The 23,149-nt window shown below is 38.8% G+C and overlaps 1 protein-coding gene across 15 annotated transcripts in view; it reads left to right on the plus strand.

Annotated features, from left to right (window-relative positions):
- The window catches only part of tead1b (TEA domain family member 1b), a 56,783-nt gene that overhangs the window by 1,927 nt on the left and 31,707 nt on the right, over positions 1 to 23,149 (plus strand). For 11 of the 15 annotated variants that reach the window (XM_042397505.1, XM_042397819.1, XM_042397902.1 and 8 more), the window contains one exon: positions 15,210 to 15,462. In XM_042397505.1, coding sequence (XP_042253439.1) covers positions 15,306 to 15,462 — 157 coding nt within the window. In that variant the 5' untranslated portion in view covers positions 15,210 to 15,305. The remainder of the gene's footprint in view (positions 1 to 15,209; positions 15,463 to 23,149) is intronic. The other 4 variants (XM_042397660.1, XM_042398444.1, XM_042398526.1 and 1 more) reach the window with 1 other exon arrangement.

Here is a 23,149-nt window from a genome sequence, read left to right on the forward strand (position 1 = left end):
AGTGATTTTGCTTCATGAGTTTTAATAAGCTCATGAGAAGAGGTGATGCAACTGGGCAATAGGGTCAAAACAGACTTGCAGAAGCTTTCCCCCACTCCCACTACTACTACAAGTTGTTGGCTGCAGCAACTACAGCGTCCCACCTCTTTAATATTTTTAATGGGAGAGCTGCTGGTTATGGCAATTGTACAAGTTCTCTGCTGTCATGATGTAAAATATCCTTTTTTTTACAGTTAATAACTTGTTTGACATGTTATGAAACTCTGTGCAAAATAAAGAGACAAAAATACACAAGAAAGACACAACACTTTTCATTTAATTAACGTGGAAAGTGGCTGTTATTATTTCCAGGAAACAGTTTGAATTCAGTCAGGCGTAACCGCAGACATGTCACACTGTAAATCTGCTTGCCGGGAAGAAGAAAAAAAAATTAGGGGTAGAAATAGATGCTTTGTTTTCAGCTTATGCAACCAGTGGACCTGTTGGACGGGAGCCTGCATAACATTTGTGCAAGAATAGGATGTTGTCTTTCTTTGGCCATACAAGACTTTACTTTTGAAACTAGGAGTTCCAAAACACCCGCTATGTTTTGAAGCAGCTTAAAGCAGAGCAATATACATTACCTGAAGTTTGTTAAGAGACTAAGATGACATAAGAAGAAGACTTGTTTACAGATATGATTACACTTCTATCTTTTACCCTATCTTTATCTCTTTATATTATTATTAGTCTATATTTTATATATATAATTTGGAATTACTCCTGGGGAAAAAGTAACACAATTGTTTGAATTGACTTATGAAATGAGCTGTGAAAATGATTTTGTTATTATCTACACAAGTGAAATTAAAGCAGATCCTGATAAACACCTGAACAAGAGAGGATTTTGCTATTGTGTGTGTGTGTGTGTGTATATGTATACATACATACATACACACATACATATATATGTATATACATATATATATATTTATATATATATATATATATGTATATATATATATACTCTCATAGGCTACATAGATAATGTTTTGTCAGGTTTTATTCTTTTACGCTGTCTTGTCGAGGTCTGTCTTGAGAGCAGGAGTGTAGTGAATATAGTCTCTCTCTTTGAAGTGTGGACAGAATAATGTGCTTTTGTGAGACACTTGGTGGACTGTGTTACTTCTTGGAACAAAGTAAGACACTTTTCTTCTGTTGTCCATACTGAAATTATTTAAGGGTTTGGCGAATTGCTGGAAACAGTATTTAGGCCAAACTATTGCTGATTTTCTGCATCATAAGGAAACATAGATTTGATTTCTCCTGCCATTAATGGGTTTTTTGTGAGCCTGGCATCAGGTGTATATCAATCTTCTTACCATATTGATTTCTTTGCATTTAAAATTCTTTAAATCTCTTGTGGTGTCGGTGCAGTGAAGTTAATTAATTTGTGCGATGACAGAGTATGACCATGTTTACTTGATCACTTGGAGATTTACTTACCAGATGTATAATTTAGTGTAATGTAGGGATAAAGGCTGAAACCCATATATATTTTGGAACATATAACCACACTTACCTGGACTCATAATGATACTATGATACTATTATGAGCGTAAATCTTAGAATAATGTGTCTTAATACCAAAGAGGGAACCCAAACCCTTTACCCATTCATATTAAGATAATTAGTTTTAATTTTAACCTCTGTGGACACCTCCTGACCATTTTGATTCACAGCACGTCAAGAGATACAGTCTGTGTGAGTCTAAATGAGAATATGAGAATACCATAAATGAGAAGCATCTGTGTACTCGGTGCTCCATGCAACAGGTGCAATAGAGCAGTGATGTATTTCTTTTCTCATGAATTTTGAAAAATGGCATTTTAATTCCACTAGTATTAGTTTGAAATAGATTATTTCTGAGTCCTGCTTGAGTTTTAATTTTAACAAATCTTTAAGCTTGCAGGTGTGCAGGACTTAAGGTGTTGGTGATATGTAGATATAAATTTTATACAAAGTTAATCATTAAATAGTCAAAAATTGCATTTAAGGAAATGGCATTTAAGGAAGTGATGTGTGGCAGGGATAAATTAAGGTTTACAATAGATTGGGTGAACTGTAATATTGAGCAGTATTTTTTTTTAGCACCAAAATGTAATTATAATTTTAGCTGTCGCCTTTTTGTTTGTCATTGTTGCTTGTGTGCTCAGAAGAAGAGATATGTTATACAGATTAAATAGAAAACATGCCTAATAGATAGATGTAGTCAATGCTGAGATTAATTTTATTGCTGTCAACAGCTAAAAGCATTGGTAGTTTACTGTGTTTACGTTGTTTCTGGACAGGAGTCCATACAGTAGATTTATAGGCAGAAAACCGATGTTAGAGACTACATGTACATGCATCAAGGCATATTTTCTATTTGTTGTAAGGGCCAGTGACATTCCTCATGGGAATGTGAACACATTATGTGTCCCACATTTTAATTGAAATGATAATATGCAGTATTATTTTTTGTTATGAAAATTCAGTGCTAGAAAAAGATCTGTGATCTGTAATTGAATCTGGACACAGAGTCATTAATTGTGTAATTAGATGTGATGTGTGGCAGGGGTAGAATCACATCAAAACATCAGTGTTCACCACGGTCAAAGCACGTTTTTTAAAAAGAGGACACTCCCGCAGACTTCCAGACTGTGTGTGCCCTGAGGTAAACCCTGGTCTAGAAAGGGAATTTTAGAGTATGCGCTGCTGCTCAGCAGTTTGAGCAGGGCCCATTGAGGCCAGTGGAGAGTGCCACCAAAAAGGAAAAGCTGGCTCAAAGCCACTGACGTCATCTAAGTAAATCTGCTTCAGTACTGCAGCCATAAAATGACTGCCAGCTACCGAATGCACTTTGGCCCTGTCAACCACCTTGGTTAGTGCAACACAGTTCTTTTTTTTTCCTCCTCATGCATACATACTTATAGAAGCCAGGCTATGTTTAAGTCTACTCCCACTTTCCTTGAGTAATATCAGATTTTGCCTATTCACTCAAAAGGAACAACTGATGTTTGAGCCTTTCCAGTTTTACACAAAGCACCCAATGATTGAGCCTCTACTGACCCTTTGAAGTCATACCACTTTAATAATACAGCCTTATAATCTTTACCACATGGAAATCTCAGTCATTTGTGCTGGGAAAAAGAACACTTAGACAACTTAATGCCTTAACCACTCATTATTGAAGTGTAGTTCCTCAAATGTTATTAGGACGCTGGGACATCATCTTCCTTTTTGCTGCATATTCTTATTTGTATAAAAAAGACAAATAAATGAGCTGCCTCAGACGCAGATGAAAAGCAATATATACTCCCATGAATCATTAGATGAGTCAGTTTTTGAAACCACTATAAACATTTTGAGTTCTTAACCACAATGAAAGCAGGAAATCTAGTCTTCAACAACTTCCTTTCTCAGTGCCGGACATAGTAGTGGTGGTGGTGTTCAGCTTCCCACTAGTGAAAGGAGATCCATGGAACAAAGGCACACAGTCACTTCATTTACTGAAACTGTGTTATAATTTGTGGCTTGTATTCAAATGTGGGTTATTCAGTCTCTCTGGCACTGTATTATCCAGTCATTGCTTGTAACAAATTCCCACAAGACCTTTCATCAATGGTTGCTGTATTGTTATCATGGCTGACACAGATCAGGCAGGCTCTCTCTGCCCTGAAGGTGCCCTGGATTCAGTGGAGGCACAGATAGACTGGAGGGTAAGCTCCCAAAATTAATATGCAGGCTGTGCCTGGTAAATTAGTTTGGAATCCTAGTTGGGACTCAGCAATGGAGCGCTGTATTGTACGAACTTAGTACTCTGTTTAGTCTGTTTAATAGGCCCATAGCAGGCATTTTCAACAAGGAGTCCTGTTGGTTATATAATTACATCATCAACAAGGGTTAGCTGTTCTGTCAACAAAGAATTCATCTTTCATTACCCAGAGCATATGTACCAAATTAAAGGATAAGGCTGGTGATATTCTATATTTTTGTCAACAAATAGCATAAAAAAACCAAAGCCAAAGGTTTGTTGGTCTGCATCACCATAGTTTCCAACTTCCCAACGGGTCACAAAGGCTAAATAATTTCCTAAACAGCTGGACACTGTAATTTTTAGCCGATGTTACTCAAACAGGACTAAGTAGTATATTTGTTGGTGGCTATTTCCATCTGTGGATTTGGTGCATAAGCTGACATTAACAGCAGCAGGACAGTGTATGGGGGATCGACTCAAAATAACTTACGCTGCCCATGTTCGTTATAAAGAAAGAACATGTCACTCAGCGCAATGGTGTAACTTTTTGTGTTTTTAATAGTTTTTTGGACAACAATGGATCTCTATGTCATAGAGGTGTAGTATTCTTGAATAATGGGTGGCAGCTCTTAAGCCCCTGATAAATTGTTTGAGCACAGAATTATTATTTTACTGTGTGCTCACATAATTTCTCAAATACATACTATAACTTAAATTTAGACATTTAGACAAACATGCATATTTTTTTGTAAAATTTCTTCAATTATTATAAGTCCTATGTTTATGCTAAATACATACATTGTTTACAAAATAAATACATACATTGTCTTAAGATGAAAACATTTTAATGTGAAGCATTTTAAGCTGAAGTGTCGCTTGAGAAACACTTATGGTGTTTATAATGTGCTGTGACTCTGTCTCTACCTTGTACAGTTGATTTACAAAGAATTTTTTCAATAACATCCATTGAACTTTTTTGGTAAAGCGTCATGTTTTGATCCAGTCTGCCCTATAGGTACATAGTAACGGATATGATTAAAGAAGATCTTCTGCATCATAAAAAGCTAATTAATTTCAAAAAATGAACTATGCTCAACTTTCTTGCTCAACAACCCAAAACTGGGCTTTATGTTAGTAAAAAGTCAAATTAACAATAAATGCCTTTTACCTGTTGGGTTGTCATATCTGCGTTACTTGTGATGACATCTGGACCAATGTCATCCCCAAAATATAGTCACTTTATTGGTAATTGGTGAGCAGTAAAAAGAGAGTAATTGCATTATGTTTTGTAAATTTTACCTGGCTCTATCAGCACCTCTGAAGAGGCTTTCGTATGATGATTCCAGTGTGATATGCAGTAGTTGCCAAGAAAAAAAAAGAAAGGAGAGGAAAATAAGAATGAGAAAAAAGAAATAAGTACATAAGGGGAGAAATGATGGCTAGAGACGAAGAAAAGAGATGGAAGTCAGTGTGAATTGGCAGAGCCAAATGCAAATGGTGGCCTTCATGCTCATCACTGTGATTTGTTTTTTCATGCCCATCCGCACGCGTCCTGAATGAGCCAGCGGCCAGCCCTCGGCCTGCTCTGCTCTCATAACTGTCAGGAGATCCTTTATCTGACGGACCTTTATTTACAGCTTTAATTTCCTGAGCTTTATGTGTTCCGCTCGCACTCCACACCACTGTGACATGGGCGTATGCTGTCTGGAATGCACTGCAAATTTTTGATAGGCAAATGTCCTCTGAGCTTTCATTACATTTCATGTTTGAGTGGTAAATTGTATTTTTTTTTTATATGTTTTGGTATTACTGGAAGGACAGAGATGTATCCTCAGAAGGAGAGATTTTTGTCTCTTAGATTTACAGTCAATTTTCCCTCTGTTGTTCAGAGTGGAGGACCTTTAGCTATGTCTCTTTTCTGGGCTGCTGACATATCTGATGTTGTCCAGGTCATGTTGTTGCTACCTGTTTCTCAGTCTGAGGCGGGTAGAGAGAGGGCTGCTTTGACAGAACCTGTAAATCAATCCCATTCTCTGGCAAACAAAGATTGATCCCACAGTGGCCTGATGGTTGCTGAGCGGTGGGATCCAGGCCTCAGATTTGAGTGGGATGATATCAGACAGATTCACGGCACCTAAGCCTGTCGGTTCAAAGAGGCATGAAATAAACACTAGGCCATTGCCAATAACAGAGGCAGCATAAGTACGCTTTCTAGGCTCTCCAGTGGACCTTCGGAAATTGGTATTGAAAACCTTGTTTATTCATTCATCTGTACTCCAAAGCTGTAGATTTATTCATGAAACCTAAAGGAAAATCCAATACAGAATCAATAGTTTTGTCCTGAAATTCTTGCATAGTTAGATAAAATACTGTAGTCCATTTGGAAATGCTTCCAATATGACCGTGGTAATTAAAATATTCCCTGCCATCCAACCAATTTTCTTGTCTTGAATGAAATTGCAGTAAGTCAAGTGTATTCTCCAAAAACATTTTTTTTAATTGAAATTAGGGACTCATATTTTAATTTATTTTAAACAGTGGCTGCATGCCTGAACTTTACCTTGAGTGGAAAATATTTCTAAATAAATTTAATTCAAAAGTAGGGATATCAGTTTCAGTTAATTTTGCTTTTGACAGACCGACACCCATTAACCGATAACTAACCGCTTCATTTTTGAGAAAAGCTTTAGATTTTGTTTGTGAGCTGTCTAGCAGTTGGTGGTCAGAGCTAGCTTGTCTGCCCCGGTTATCTTGACTTTTAGCTCATCCTTCTTCTCCTCAAAGTGTTTTCAATGTCTTTAGTCACAGTAGCTCTCAATGGCATAACGTACTCGCGGTCAGGGTACGGAACTAGCTTGTTCAATCCCTTGCCCTCTACCACACTGATTGGCAGCATATCGGTCTCAATCATTCAGCACACCAACTGGTGCCCCGGACTGGCACGCATCACACTTTCTCCCTCTGGCTAGCAGCAATGTAATCTTTGGCTGCGAGAGATGTCGGGAGACTTGTTTTCACTCGTCATGAATTTATTTCCTGACTGACTCTAACACACTCGCTATAAACAGACTTTAAGACACTCGCTAGCCTAGCAACATTAAGGCTACAAACAACCCATAATGCAACGCTCCATGTACACCGTCTACTTTATCCATTCAAAAAGAATATCTGATGTTGTGAACATGTAATTGTCTGGCCGTTAGTGGAGTGTTCATGCAAATTAAACTATAGACCGACATGTGTAACCGGTCAAAAATATTCTCAGCGATTAAAATTTTACCGTTGACATCCCTATTCAAAAGGTATTTCCATAGATTTTTGGTTAATTTTATTTTTGTGCATTCCCTCTGTCCTATAACTGCGTCTCAAGGTCCTCAAAGACTTTCTGTCAAAGACTTTATTCCATAAACGCGCTTTTCCAGAAGCAATTAATTTGTTTTAATGACAAAAGCTAAATGGAATTTCAGTAACGTCTGTTATTGTAAATGTTCATAGTTGGTTACGTGTTGCTCAAAATGGAATACTTTTGACATTGCTATTATAATTATGCAAAGGCCAGGATAGTCTTTACAACATGCTGAAAATGTTGAGTTTTGAAATCACATGGTAATTATAGTTTTACACACTGTGGCCTTAACTACTGTGGGCCATTATGGGGTGCACAAAAGTCATTCACAGAATCATTATTGCACCCTCTGAGATAACGGCACAAAAGAACTCCACATGGAAAATTACATTTGAGACCTCTCATCTGCTATTTCATTACCTTGCTCTGTCTGATGGGTGAAATGGGTTCTCTTAATTTAAGGAGCTGGATTCCAGCTTGGTGAGTGGTTTATGTAATCTCACAGTAAGTGTAATTTCCCATAATGCCATGTCACAGCTACTACTCTGCTTAGCTACCACATTCACTTATTGCATTGCAGGCCATCTCCACCCTGCATCTCACAAATAAGACCATTTCTATGGTGTACACCCTGCAAAGACAGAAGTATGCAATTATCTGTAAGCCACAAGTGTTTCTATGGGTGACATTCATACCTTCTTCTGGCAGACATAATTAGTCCACAGATTCTGCGGCACTAAGAGACTGCCGTCATTGACAACTCTGCTAGGTTATTCACACGTTGCACATGGCAAAAGCATCCAGTTGATGTCAATGGATGCAAAGAAACTAATCTACTGAGGATGGGTCTGACTTTCAGTCAGAAGTATTTCTTTGTGTATGAGCACAAATCAACAAACCCAATCAGTTAAAATCAGAGGGCATAGATAACATGTTTATCAGTTTAATAAATCAATATATAGGTTGATGTTATGTTTACTGATACTGATATTTAAGAGGAAAATGTGTGCACCCACCATCTACTGTGCACACATGAATAACCCCACCCCACATCCTTTTCCTCCCTCGATGCAAGCACTAATTTCCTTATTTATTATTCCACCACATCCCATATTATATTGGTTATAATTTTTTATTTTAAAAAACAACATTGTAGTTTTCAACAGGTGGAAAAGGAATGAACGCAGGGGGGATACTTACTTAAGTCATCCAAACAATAAAATATCTTGGACCTGCATAATAAGAACCGATACCGCAGTACAAAATATTGTGGGTCAATTGTTCCATAATTGAAGAACAGCATTAATTTGAACATCATCTAATCTAATAACACATGTAGCTTGACATAACTGTTGCAGAAACCCATAGATATTGTTAATAATGTATAATTATATATATTTGTTGATCATTAATAAGTAATGCTTAAATCTTTCAATACATTATTTATGAATGTTAAATTGTTGCATTAGTTGGTACTCATGTTTTATTCATGTTCATATAAACAATGTGTTAGTACATTCTCTAAACGTCTGTTAGCTAAAGTTGAATTAAGAGTTAGCATTGCTAACAATTTTTGACTTGTTGACTGTTGAACAAATTGCAGTTGGACAATTTGCTTTTTCGCAAGTCCGCCATATTCAACATTAATTCAAGATGGTAAATATTACTCAGATGACAAACAAACAGACGGAAAAAGGCAAAATCATCCTGTCTGTGAGGGGAAAAAAGTACACCAAAAGCATACTTTGATATCAGAGGCTAGACTTATCTGATACTGAGGCTACTAATCACCACTTGGATAGAAAAAGTAAGGACTAGTTTGCGAATATAGTTGCTCAAAAATGTAAATTAACAAAGAAGGGTGTGGTGTATGCCTGGATGGCCTGAAAGGAATGTGTTGATACAAGGTTTGTAGTGTATGACACATAGGCAGTGTAGGAAATTTAAAAAAAATTGGGGGGGGGGGCAACTTTTGCCTCCACTGTCCGAAAAATTGGGGCATTTACTAAATTTTGTGGGCAAAAATAGTAATTAGTGCATAAAGTTGCTGTTTTTAATGTGAAATGAGCACAGATTAAAATAAATACAGTAATCATCACCTTGTGTAACCAAAACCTCCTCAGTAAACACCGTCTCATTTGTAATAATTGTCTACATGTTCTAACTACAATATCATGTCATATTCAGACCTCCTACAAGTCAAAGCCAGTCTACCGTTGTCATTGTGGGTCTGATGCGTTGTATGCCACAGTTTTACAATATTACAGACTAGTAGCTACAAGTACTGTCAAAAGAGCCTAAACGAGTATAATATTCCTTCTTTATTGATGCAGTTCTTCTCTAAAGTTTTTTTTAGCATTCTTTATTTCATCTCCAAATTTATCCTTGCTTAGGTTTTGACCAGGATGACATAATGAAAATAACATAATAGACTCGATTATCCAGCACTGCCTCATTGGTTAGTAAAAAATATGTTCTAGATTTGGGAATAAAAGCTAATTTCACTCGGTACACTGAGCCCATTAATGTTAGTTGCTGCCCTTTTTACACAGCCTGTTCAAGGCGGGAATGCTGCGCCTTCATTCCGCCTTGCTGTTCTGTATAAAAGGTATGGACACGCAGTGGGGAGCAGAGTTGCTCCTCCAATAAGCTGGCTACGGAGGTAGTCACAGCCAAATGGACGTCTGTGAAGCTTCGGGATAGCTGGCATGGCTGGACAGGGAGCTGACGCTATTGTGTTACACATCATGCGGGGATGCTATGTAAAAGCACACACGGTGGCATTATGCCGGTTTTGTTTGGTTCAGTGAAAAAAAAAAAAAGCGAAGGTGGCTTAGTGACGGATCTCCTTTACAGCTATAATGCGGTATATCTGTATAAAAAAGTGAGAATATATGAGATGAGAGCATAAAACAGCCTCTTTAAAACTGCAATGATCACCCCCCGGTCGGCAAGACCCACGTATATGTATTAACATTAACATTAGTTAGCCAAATTACTAACACTATTTTGGCTAACGTGCCAGACAAAAGACACTAGCTTTAGCGTTAATATTACTTATCATAAGCGAATCAATTATGTTTGCTGGCTTGGTGCCGATGAGCCGAACACTTTTTTGACCTGTTCGCTTCCTTTGATAAAGTCGTGATTACTTTTTAGCGGTTCCAGGCTATTTTTGGGTGGGTGAGCCCTGAATGCCTTGCAGTAGAGGAGAGTTGTCTTCTTCATTTATTCGACACCAAGCCGGTCTATTTTCCATTTTTCAATAGTTGAAGCCGCAACTTTCACTGCCGTCTTATTTGTCTTTATTTTGCTTGCTGGTGGTGGTGTTGGTGACGGCCCGGGACTTAGGTTGCTTTCATTGGGTGGAGCAGTTAGAGTTTTTGTAAGGAGGTAGCAGTCCATCCTGGCAGCGAACTTCACTGCAGGTGCAGCAGGAGTGCAACACCTCTGTCAGGAATCGTAGTGTATAGTGTGAACAACAGCGCTGTTTGTGTTTGTGTGTTGAAATTGAAATTAAATGAATTTGATGAAAATAAAATGATGGCATCATGTAGAATTAGGATATTGACCTAAACTGGTAAAGATAAAATTATTTTTTTCGAATTTTTGGGGGCAATTTCTGCCCCTCGATCATGGTTTTTAGGGGCATTCTGAGATTTCTTAGGGCATTTTTGCCCTTGCCCCCCGCTAATTTCCAATGCTGCACACAGGAAGATATTTGTTGGCTAAGATGTAAAAATGATTGTTATAGAACAACTGTGTATAGCTTTTACTGTGTCAGTTGTGGCTGAAATTTATCTTCAAAAGTATCTGCAAAGCTTGAATGTCCTTGGTCTTTGGGATTGTTGCCTTGCATTGACACCCTATTGGGAACACTTGCATAGCTGCCCCCAACAATGTGATAAATTATTATTACACATTGGGAAATTATATGATGATAAACCCCCCTAACATTTGTTGTGGGATGGAAGTTGAAAGTCAGTTGATCCAGTGTTGTGAGGTTTGTGTTATTAGTTGACTTGTTTCATATTCCCTCAGATAACGATCAGCATCCTGAAGACACATTTGATCTCTTATTAGAGAAAAGCTCTTTGGAGAAACATTGTTTATAAAATCATTTCTGTTGAGGAGAAGTATCAATGTTTGTTGCAGGGTAGAAGAGTTCAGTGTGATTTGAAACATGCTCAGTGATCTTGCTGCTTCAAGATTCTTGTCTTGTTTTTTTCCCTCTCTCACTAATAACAACCACAGTCAGCTTTGACTTTACTAATAGTAAAGAGGAGAGCACTTTATCCTTTTACATCTTTTCAGGAGTCTGTAATTAAATGAACTTGATTCTCCCTGAAACAGATTTTGGTTTTGACAAGATGAATACAATGCACTTTAGAGCTTTACATTGTATATGCATTACATTAGTTGTTCAATATCCTCATATTTTTGTAAAATAACACTTCATCAACTGTACTTTAGTGTTGACATCATTTCTTACGTGTGCACTTTGTTGTCAGATAGCATATAAAGTGGAGTTAAGGGGAATCTCTTGAGTGTATTTTTATTTCCTGGTGTGATGTTGGAGGACCTGGGAAAGAGAAGAGAAATAACAGAGTGTAGGAATCAAGTTGGTGTGATTGCCAGAGCCACAAAGTCACTAAATGTTTAAAATGTCACAGAAGTTCAAGGGAACAACTTTAACCTGCTCTGATTATAAAATAGAGAACCAATATGCTTTTTCATAAGATGTAAAAGTGTTGTTGTAGTATTTGTTTTTTTCTTGGGTCTCTTTGATAAAGTTATGGGTGCAATTTTGTGCTTTTAAAAAGTTTAATATAATGTTTTAGTAGACTTGGCATTGTAAAGCTTTATTGAAATATACTGGCTGCAACACTAGAGAAAAAAGTTGTGACGTTTTCAAGAGTACTTAAGCTTTTACAAACACTGCTGTAATTCAATTGTTTGGTCTTGATGAGGAGAGAAACAAATATTTTCTTCAGAAGCCCATGTTGCTATGAAAATGTAAGCTGGAAGTGATTACCAGCGTAGTTCATCATTCGGTTGGGATGAGAGGAGCACATCTAGAAAGAGTCCCGGCCTTTTAGTGGTTGAAATGGGAATTTTTCCCCCTCCCTCATCAGTTTGTGAGTTAGTTTTGCAGTGTCAGCAGTCAGCACACAAAAACGGAATTCAGTAAAAGCTCTCTCTGCTCTCTGGGATTTTTTTTCCCCCAACAGCTTGCTCCCATCCCCCCTTTCCCCCTCATGAACTGACATGCTGGAAGAAACATATGCTACTATTCCCACTTCCTGACAGCTTGTGCTGCTTGAATAGGATCTTGCTCAGGGAGGAAGCAGTTGTCTGGAAAGAGGGAGAGAGATTAAGTATAAAGAAAACCTCAATGAACTGTTAGTGAAGGAAGCAAAACATGAAAGTATTTTTAATGGTGAATTAAGGGTAAGGACAGTAACAGTTTGACAGTTAACACAAACTCTGTGATTGCTGCATATTGAAAATCCAGTCTCTTTTTTTATGTGCTTTGTCTTTAGCAGGACTGTAGAGTAAAAGTCAGAAGTAAATTGACTGTGATTGCGTGGGGATAAAGTGGAGGGCAGTGTGGTAGTTTCACCTCACACCTCGTCTACACTGGCTGTGCAGCCAAAGCAACACACCACAAACACAACAACAGCTGCATTTCCCGTTTGTATGCGTGCTAAATCTGTTCAACTACAGTAGTTTTGTGCACTTAGATACAGTCATGTACTTAAAGTTACCCTGTGGAGTTTTTGTCTGTAAAACAAAGTTCTGTTTACATTCAGTTTTTTCTCACCATTGTGTGTATTTTTGAGACCTAATAAATGTCCTGAATGCATTTCCTTCCTAATAAACCATTTGCAGAGATGATATTTGGACTATTTTGACATCTACATTATTTACATCCACATTTGCTCGCTAGCAGTCATCTTCTTTTGCTTTTATTGGCTACATGTATTGGCACGTTACCACCACCAATAGTAATTAGTGTAATTAGTGGACACGGCAGGACTGTGTAACGGCCGTCCTCGTGCAGTCACTTTTTTGACATAGCTCCATAGCACCACTAGTGGTCAAAAACTCCTCTTAAACATAAATCTATGCTTCAGGACGCGATTGCACACCCAATGTGCAAGAGCTGTTATGTACAGACAGGTACAAGTTTTGCATAAATCAGCAGATAAGTGCAAGAGACACAAGTTTGGTGTTTACAGCTACTGTAGCCAGAGACTTTCCTCTTCAACAAGATTAAATGATTAAATCATCTATTCTGTGCAATTTTAGTCAGTGTGCTTCATGCTTTTTCCTTTTTTCCTTTTTGTTTTTTTGTTGCTGTGCTGGGTTAAGTTTGTCTCCTGTTGCATACATTATTTATTTACTCATTATTGAGACAGTTTTGTCTTACAAGCTTTGAGTTTACCTGTTTGCTCGAGCTGTGTCCGTCTTCCTTGCTGCGACACATTCAAAGTGTTAAGCTGTTCATTAGCATTTACAAGACTAAACCACTTTTGCAGGCAAGTTTTGAGAGAAAACTTCATAATGAGTTCTTATTTTTTAATAGTATGATAACACTTCCCGTGGAAACCATCTCCGCCTTTAAAATCATAAGTATAAACTCAATCAACCCCTACATAATAGGTGGTCCAGGTTCTTACTGGACATCTCAACAAAGAACCATATGTGATGTCTGTTTCTCATGTCATTTAACCGTAATAAACTCTTTCAGCCTTTTGAAGTTCTGGGTCTGACTCTGTGGCTGCTAACGCCACATTGTGCAGAATGCTTTCAGTCTTCAGTTTTCTCACAGTCTATGGTGACCACAGCCCTGCTGAATCTCATTTTACCACACACATTGCCATGTTTGCTCACATTTGTACATTCATGAAGTTGTAGCGTGTAATAGTAATTTCCCATAATATGTGGGATCGCTGTTTTATGTTCCTGGACATGCAATGTATTCTGCTCTTTATGCCAGTCCACAGTTTATTAGCTGCAGATTTACCCAGGAGCTAGTTGGTCTTGTCAATAGCTGTTGGTGAGATGAGACTCTCTCCTGCTGTGTGACCAACTTGGTAAGATACACAAAGAAGGCTGGTCCTTGGATTGTGCCATTCTCTGTAAGCGGTGGTCTTCTTGTTGTGCCTGTAGGTCTCCAGCCTCTTTGGCTTCTCTGTGGGGGCTTGAGTTTCTGATTTTTAAATGCTGTCATAGTGTGACAACTGTGGCTGACTGGTGAGGTTAGCACTACAGATTAGTAGCAGCACTGTTTTTTTTATTTATACAGCATAGTCTTGTAGAACATGAATGATTTTTGAGGAAACGTCTTGCCTCACAATCACAGTTAAACACATTTATACCCAGAAGTTTCCAAGTACAACCACAGTCTAACCTGTTGGCTGTTGAAGAGTTTGGGGTGGAGTGCCTTTGCTCAAGGGCAAGTGCTTCTTTCATTTCTCCCTCAGATTTAGTCTGCTGCTCCAGGAATCAAACTGTCATTTTATGATCACAATTCTGATGTGTTTTTTGATACAGTTTGTAGAAAGGTACAAAGCTAAAAGCAATTACTTAGTTGCTGAATTACGGTAAAAACCTGATTTTTAAAATAAAACTCTTGTAGCAGTATAAGCTATATAAAACATTTACATAAAAGTTCAGTGGACAATCTGTTAATCACTCCATGACCCACTTACATTTAGACCCACTGATGGAGAACTGCTGCTAAATCTAGACTCACCTCACACAATGGGTGCATTTCCCATCATAGGAGGCATTTGTCCGCTCTATAAATAAGTTTTAAATGTAACCACTTACTGCATGTGTTGTCATTTAATTAGAAGTTCCACAAGTCCATGAGAGAAAATTGCTCAATTGTTTAAACCCATAACATCCATTGTAAATCAAGTCAACAACATTCTTGGCAATGTTTATGCTTGTTTGGCTGCTTCTGCTCCATATTGTTGCTCTCAACACGCAGTGTGTATTTCTTTTTTTTTTTTTTTGGAAGCAGATGTCCACTGTCACAGAGTGATGGTTTGGTTTGTTTATTGGGAATTCCAGGTCTCTCCCTAATCTGCTCCAGGCTTCAGCTTGGAGAGCCCAACCGCCACGATTGATCCCAGCAGCTGGAGCGGCAGCGAGAGCCCTGCCGAGGACATGGAGAGGATGAGCGACTCGGCAGACAAGCCTGTGGACAATGATGCCGAGGGGGTGTGGAGCCCTGACATTGAACAGAGCTTCCAGGAGGCCCTGGCCATCTATCCTCCTTGTGGACGCAGGAAGATCATCCTGTCTGATGAGGGAAAGATGTATGGTGAGTACAGATGTGGTGCGTGCATGTGCAAGTTTAAACCTAGTCTTCATCTGTGTATTTGTATGTTTTTGTTAAAGCTGAAACCGGAAGGAGCTTAAAAGGGAAATGCATCAGTACATGAGTAATGTAATACAAGACTCAATCTCAGATTAACCTGTGATGTGTTCTCTGATGGTGGCCATACAGACGCCACTCTGGTTCACAGAAGTGCAAGTTTATAAGTAAAGCAGCATGAACTATTAGTCAGTAGCAGATGGTACTGCGGCTGCCACCAGCTGTGCCCCCTCTCCTCCCTCCACTTCCCCCATTCCTGGCTGGGTGATGTCATGGAAAGAGGGAATATTTTCTCTCTGTGGTGTTGGACTGTCTCACAGCCTGTCAGTGTCAAGTGAAAGCAGAAAGCCCCTCAGAGCATTCGCTTGCAGCTGTCATGTGACCCCTCCGGCCAAACAAAATGTAAATTCTAGGAGTTGCAGTGAAAACCCCTCAGCTGCCACTACAAAGATGTGGGCTCAGACAACAGGACCCTCCCCAATGTCTCTTCCTCCAATTCCCCCTGTCCACATTTGGAACAAGACTGCCAGAGAAGCATGACAATTCTTTTTTTTATAGTTATAAATGAGCAGTGCTGAGTGCAGGCCTCGCTGTTATTCAGTAAACATCTTCAGTATGATGCAAATGTTCAGCTTTCTAGTAGCCTGAGACATTGAAATTTTAAATACTCTTTCAAATATATTATTTTTGTCAGTTTCTGGACCAAGTAGATATTAAGCGTGACTTGTTGATTTACATTTACTGTATCAAAGACAAAAATATAAAAACTTATGTAGGTTGTAAGTTCTTCTGATTAATCAAATTAGGTAGATAAATAGATAAAACTCCTTTTAACAGGCATTAACATACACAATATACCTCATGACAATGGCTGACAGACTTAAAAAATATAACTCAAAGTGAAACATGTTTTCTTTCTCTGGGCTATAAAAGAAAAAAACACATAATACTGTAATTCTTGATTGTGTAAACCCACAATAACAAAACCAACAAAAAAGTTTTGTTTCTGTGGTGTGTAATCTGTCTTCAAATCTGCTGAAGAGACAACTGCAGGTTTCAACAGAGGTTCATCCTCCCAGATGTGTGTCTCATCAGTATCCTTGGACTGTATCTCTTACTGTTACTGAGTGAGAACTGTTAGACACAACAGTGAAATGATTTTCTTACATCTTAAGGTGTGGAAACTGAGAGGATACTGTAATGCATGGTTGCATGTTGTAAGATTGTGGCAGAATGCCTGTGTTTCCTGTGGAAAGAGCTGTAGAGAGACAGGAGAGTTGCATTTTATTTATTTAATTTTTGGAGATTAAAGGCAGATTTGTGGATGCAGTCCTCTTTCCTATCATATCAGTTTGTTGGGACCATGTAACAGGGAACAGATTGAAATCAGTCTGATGTATGGGTGCTTTTTCTGGGGCTTGTTGTTCAGCCTCGCAACTGTTGCTGCAGGCCAGTGCCAATCCCATCATGCCATGAACTGACAATTCCCCAAAAATCAGGAAGGCATTAATGGTTCCACGGGTCTTTTTTTGAGAAAAAAGCAGCCGTGTTTAATTTCAAATAGACAGTGTCAGTGCATTATTAGAACACACTGTTTAAGAAATATATAATTAGAACAGGAACAGTACAGTGAACCTTGGTGTGATTGCTTATTAGAGCATGTGTATGTATGCACAGTCACACATGTAAATAGTAGGGCACTTGGTCATTTTACAACTAGAAATGTGGCGCTGTAAAATGTTGTTTTGTGGCAAAGTGACATTTAGAGGCATCAGGAGCATCCAGCAGTATGGCGTTAATGCTCATACTCAATTTGAATTTATTTCAGCCAAATCCTATAAATCATAGACAATCACAATAAAGCCAAAGCTGAAGGCAATGGCCAGTTAAATTACCTCAGTGTTGAAAATCACATTCAACTCAGTTTTTTTTAATCCATTGAGGAATGTTTGGAATGTGAGTCAACTCCTTTTTTCCCTTTACTGTTAAGTTTTTTGTGATCTTACAAAATGTTCTCTAAAGGTGCATTTGACTCAGGGGCTCATTTTCTTACTCTTCTGTGTGTCAACATAAGCAAATAAAAAAATAAATGTTCCTACACGCCTGCTATCTGCAGTATGCAGTATTGACAATGTTAGATTTTTTTCATTTTTAACCCCTGCCTCCCTGTAATGATTAAACCTGTAACATTTTTCTCATTCTCACCACACTAATGACTTGGTGTGAAAACATTCATATGAATAGAAACTTTCAGTTATCAGTTGCCAAAATAAATATATGGTTTGTTTTGTAAAGCAATTATGGTCTAGGGAAAAATCTTAATGCTCTTAGAGTATTTTTGCCTTTTCAGAACCACCATGTCTGACAGGCGAACCCAGTCTCACACCTACTCTGCTTAATATAAGACCTTAAGTATAAAATCTGTTAGAAATTAAAAACAAAAATCAGTAATGTATAGAGATGGCTTTACTATTTAAAGACCTCAGATATAATAATTTTACACATGAGAATCGTACCCTGGGTGCGTGTCCCTATAAAAACCAAGATGCTTTCTTTGCCATGTGAATGTGTTTGTTTTTGTTGGATGCCTCAGATTTCCATCTATAAGACGCTCCTTAGCTATGTATGCTGTGCACTTCTTTGGAATGCCATCAGAGATGATAAGTAACCAATTAAGTGGTCCTCCATACAGCTAGAAGGGATTGATTTGTTTAAAACATCTAGTGATTTGTCTTTTAAGAGGTGAAGGGCTCTGCTAACCGTGGTGAGGCTGATATGGCACTTTAATCCTGGTCTATAGGGTTTATAACAGCCGCAAACAGACGACGAATAAAACCTCTCATGGCATCTGAGATGAAAGTTGGCTACAAGGAGACTGGTATTTTGTAGTTGAGAGACTCAGGGGATGGCATAGTGTTCCATACACAGAGCTCATCACAAGAGGAGCTGCCCTGAGTGCCCTTAAGCCCTTTGTTATCCTGGGCTAGAGTGCAGTTAATTAGCAACAGTCTCTATAGCAACTGTGTTGTGGTATAAAACAATTTCTAATTTCTGCTTCTTAGCTTATTGTGGTGTTTACCTGAAGTGTTTTGGATGTGCTGAGACCAGTGTTGACTGGCCCTGTGCCCATTCTCTGAGGCTAATTGTAACTGCGATGGAAGACATTACATCTGCATAGTCTACTGCATCACCCGGGCACTTGCCATGGCCTCAGAGTTTACTTAGGAGAATATTTTAGGAAAAGGGAAATAGGGGGCACTGGCCCCTAGCCAAAGGCCTAAGACTCTGCACTTGTATAATTCACCTGCTGTGCTAGGCTGCATTCATTTATCCCAGAAATAGAGTTGATAAATGAAACAACACGCTTCACTCAAATTGTATGTTTATTCATTGAGTTATGTATTTGCACTTGCCCCGCAAGCTAAATGACATTGGGAAATTTTTCTCAGTTACTGTTGGAAAAAAAGGCAAGAACTGATTTCTATTCCATCTACTGACAAATAAATATGTAAATACATACTCTACTTGTAAGCTATACCACACAGTGTTTTTCTTGTTTTTGCTTCTGAAGAGGCAAGGCCACCATTTGTATTTGATGCATGAGCTTGAAAGTCCTTTCTGATGATTATGATGGAGACATGGCCACCTTTCATGGGAATTTCAAAGTACTTTTTATGCCTGTGTCATTGTGTCTTATCTTGTTCAGATAAACAGCAGTAGGGCTGCAACTAAGGAGTATTTTTATAATTGATTAACCTGCCGATTTATTTTTACGATTAATCGACTAATAATTTGGTCAATAAAACATCAGAAAATGTTGAAAAAATGACATAACATCATGGAGTTCAAGGTGACATCCTCAGGTGTCTTACTTTGTCCATCCAACAGTCCCAAACCCCAAAATATTAAATTTACAGTAATGTAAAAGCAACAAATTCTCAAATTTGAGACCCTTGAACCAGCAAATGATGATTATTTGATTATTAGAATAGTTGCAGATTCATTTTCTTTCAATTGACTAATTGATTAATCATTGCAGCTCTAAACAGCAGCAGCAATCATACCATTAAATGCACATATTTATCTTAAAAATGAAAAATGCAGTCAAATCCCTACATGTTGTAATGTTCACCTTGTAGACGGACTGCTGGACACGATGCTTCCGTCCTCACGTGTCTTTTGATGTAAAGCTTTTCCTATTACTGCTCTGCTGTTTTGCTCTGCCATCTCGTCAGTGATCCAGCCCAGACCCCTCCTGTGGGAACTAAGTGGCACTTGGTTTGCAGAGATGCCAAGGATGAGTTAGATATAATGAGCAGACCTGGCTTGCCCCCGATGGCCCAGCACTGTGCTCCTCTGGGGCTCGTCTCACCGGGCCGAGCATGCTCTGAGACAGAGCGAGCGGACCTGATCCTCCCTGCTGAGCGGATAATGAGGAATTCTGGGATCAGCTCAGGCTCCCCGAGTCACCTGCATTCACTCAGAATGGAGTGTGAGGAACTTCATTGCAGGAGAGGCATCACACACCTCCAGAATAATCCCTCATTTGTTCCCCTGCCATTGTCAGTGTAAGACTACCGTGTTTTCACACACGGTAGTGAAAAAAGTCCAATTATTGTATTTCTATCTCAAAAGGAGTAACTGTCGAAAGTGTAAATAGTATCGATGCAGGTATGATGAGGGGAGGAAGAAGTCATTGTGAATAAGGAATCAAGATTTTAAGGTTGGGTTGTGACAAACTGGTAATTTATTCGTTGCGGGTCGCTATGGAGATGTCTTATACTTCTTTCAACCTGACACAGTGACAAGGATCAAACATGTCTTTGGTTTATCCAAATGGGTCAACAAGCACGAGGTGACCTGGTTTTATGTCCCTCCTCGTGACTAAGGTGGAACACATGTCAGACAATACTCTGCTTCAAAGGTGTATCTGTTAATGACATTAATGACAGTTTTTATGTACAGTAACTGACTATCCAGCTAATATTAAAAAAAGAGAACAAGAGAGTATGGGAAAGAATCTATGAGCGTGAGAAACTTAACAGAAACTGACACTCAGTTTTATATAATGTTATTCTTTGAAATGCTTCAGTTTAGCAGGTGATTTTCAAGATAGAGCGTCATTCACGAGGTATGAAAGGTGTATCAGTTTGTGTCTTCTTGTCTCTCCAGCGGTATGAAACACTTGTTAATTTGGACTGATGTATTATTCAGGGCTCAAAGGCACACACATCAGCTGACCTGTGTAATTCATATTTTACATTTTTTTCATGTGATCTAGGGCTGCCACTAATGATTGTTTTCATCATCAATTAATCTGATGATTATTTTCTTGATTAATCAATTGTTTGGTCTATAAAGTTCTTTTGTCCCGACCAACCCCACAACCTGAAGATATTCAGTTTCCTATCTTAGAAGACTAATAAAACCAGAAAATATTCACATTTGAGAAGCTAAAGTCAGAATGAACTTTTTTTTTCATAAAAAAATGACTCAAAAGGATTTATTATAAAGAAGTTGCCAATTAATTTTCTGCCAATTGACTAATTGATTAATCAACTAATCATTAGCTTTAATGTGATCTTTTCTCTTTTTTGCTGACAGTCCATCTGCTACTTCTGTTGTTTTGCGAGAGAAGAGGACGAATGAGGTGCCTAGTAGCCACTAGTCAGTGTTTGGACAACAGGTGATGGAAACATCTAGATGATAGATAATTTGAGGTCTACCTGATTTCACTGTTCTTGTTTTGCTTGATTCAATTTCTTCCTATCTTTGGTTTATCAACCATATGTGTTTCTGTGGCTCCAAGAACATGCACTTAATGAAGCTCTGCCACAAAATGGATCTACATTTAGAGTACAATTTAGATAGATGGATGGAAGGATGTACTTTATTGATCCCAAATTGGGGAATTCTTGTGTTACAGTAGCAGATTATCCATGCTTTGCACAGAAACGGTAAATACACAGTAAATAAACATATCACCACTATAAGAGAGAAATATATATCTACAGAAAAATAAACACAACAAATAACAATAAAATAAAATAGCTCAATAAAAGGATATAAGAAAAAACCATAACATAAACTATAAATATAATAAAATATAACCAGGATATATAAACATAGGATAACATACTATATATATGTGCAAAGTTGTTGAAGTTTTAAAAATGCAATGAAGTAGAGTAGGAGTATAAAGTTGTACAAATTCACCATGAGCAAAGTTACTGAAGGAGCAAAACAGAGTTGAGTTTGGCTGAAACAGAAACTATAAAGCTGAGAGTTCTGAGAGTTCTCTGTTAGACAGACGTGAGGTGTTATAGAGAGTTATTGCTCTGGGCAGGAAAGATTTCCTGTATTGGTCCTTGTGACAGCAAAGCTGAACCAGTCTGTTAGAGAAAGTGCTCCAGTCTGTCCAGTAGGTGGTGGAGAGGGTGGTCAAGATTATCTATAATGGATCCTCTACACCGCAACTTCAAAGGTGTCTAGTTTGCAGCCAATTACGGAGCTGGCCTTCTTAATCGGTTTAATAAGTCTGTTGGTGTCACCGGCTCCAATGCTGTTCCTCCAGCTAGAGCAGGGGGAGCTGCATTACAGCAAAATACAGTGCACTGGCCACAAGAAGATTTCCAACATCTTGCTGCAAACGTTGAAGGATCTCAGCTTCCTCAGGAAATAGAGTCTGCTTATCCCCTTCTTATATACAGCCTCAATGTTGGTGTTCCAGTTCAATCTGTTGTCAATGTGGATGCCCAGGTACTTGTAGTCCTCCACCATGCCAACATCTTCCCTCCAGAATACACAGGGGTTTTGTAGCCATCCTCTTCCTTCTGAAGTCGATCACCATCTCCCTGGTCTTGGCCACGGTCAGAAGCAGATGATTTCTTCTAGACCACCCCACAAAATCTTCTACCAATGCTCTGTGCTCCTCCTCCCGCCCATCACTTATACACCCAACCACTGCAGGGTTGTGGGAGAACTTCTGCAAGTAGTATGACCCGGAGTTGTATTGAAAGTCTGAGATGTATACGTTGAAAAGGAAGGGAGACAGCACAGTCCCGTGTGTTGCTCCACCATTTCAGACAGAACACTGCCAGAGTTGGACAAACTGCGGTCTGCCTGTCAAGTAGTCGGCAATCCAGGAGCTTCTCCCTCAGTAGCAGTGGCTGGATGATGTTGAATGCCAGCCTCTCCAGCACCTTCATCACATGAGATATGAGGGCAACTGGTCAATAGTCGTTGAGGCAAGATGGAATCATCTTCTTGGGAACAGGAACCAGGCAGGATGTCTTCCACAGCACTGGTATCTTCTCCTGGTTCAGCCTCAGGTTGAAGAGATGTCACAGAATAGCAGATAGCTGGCACATATTTATTCATAAAAGTCTGTTCAGAGGACAGATTTCAGCTCTTAACTCGTGTCCATGTTGTGGTGACCAACCATAACATGTTGTGACTTGTGTGAGATTTCAGGCTCCAGTCTGCCCACAGCCTCATGTTGTTGGGGGTTCATGCCTCACAGGGTGGAGCAAGCGGCTCAAAGTGTAAGCAGTACTGATGCTGACCAGGCTGTAAGGTGACATCACTAGAAGAGGGAGAGTTGATGTTCTGAGGCAGAGGTTGTGAATTTTTC

The sequence above is a fragment of the Thunnus maccoyii genome, chromosome 1, assembly GCF_910596095.1.
Source record: "Thunnus maccoyii chromosome 1, fThuMac1.1, whole genome shotgun sequence".
Taxonomy (NCBI): Eukaryota; Metazoa; Chordata; class Actinopteri; order Scombriformes; family Scombridae; genus Thunnus; species Thunnus maccoyii.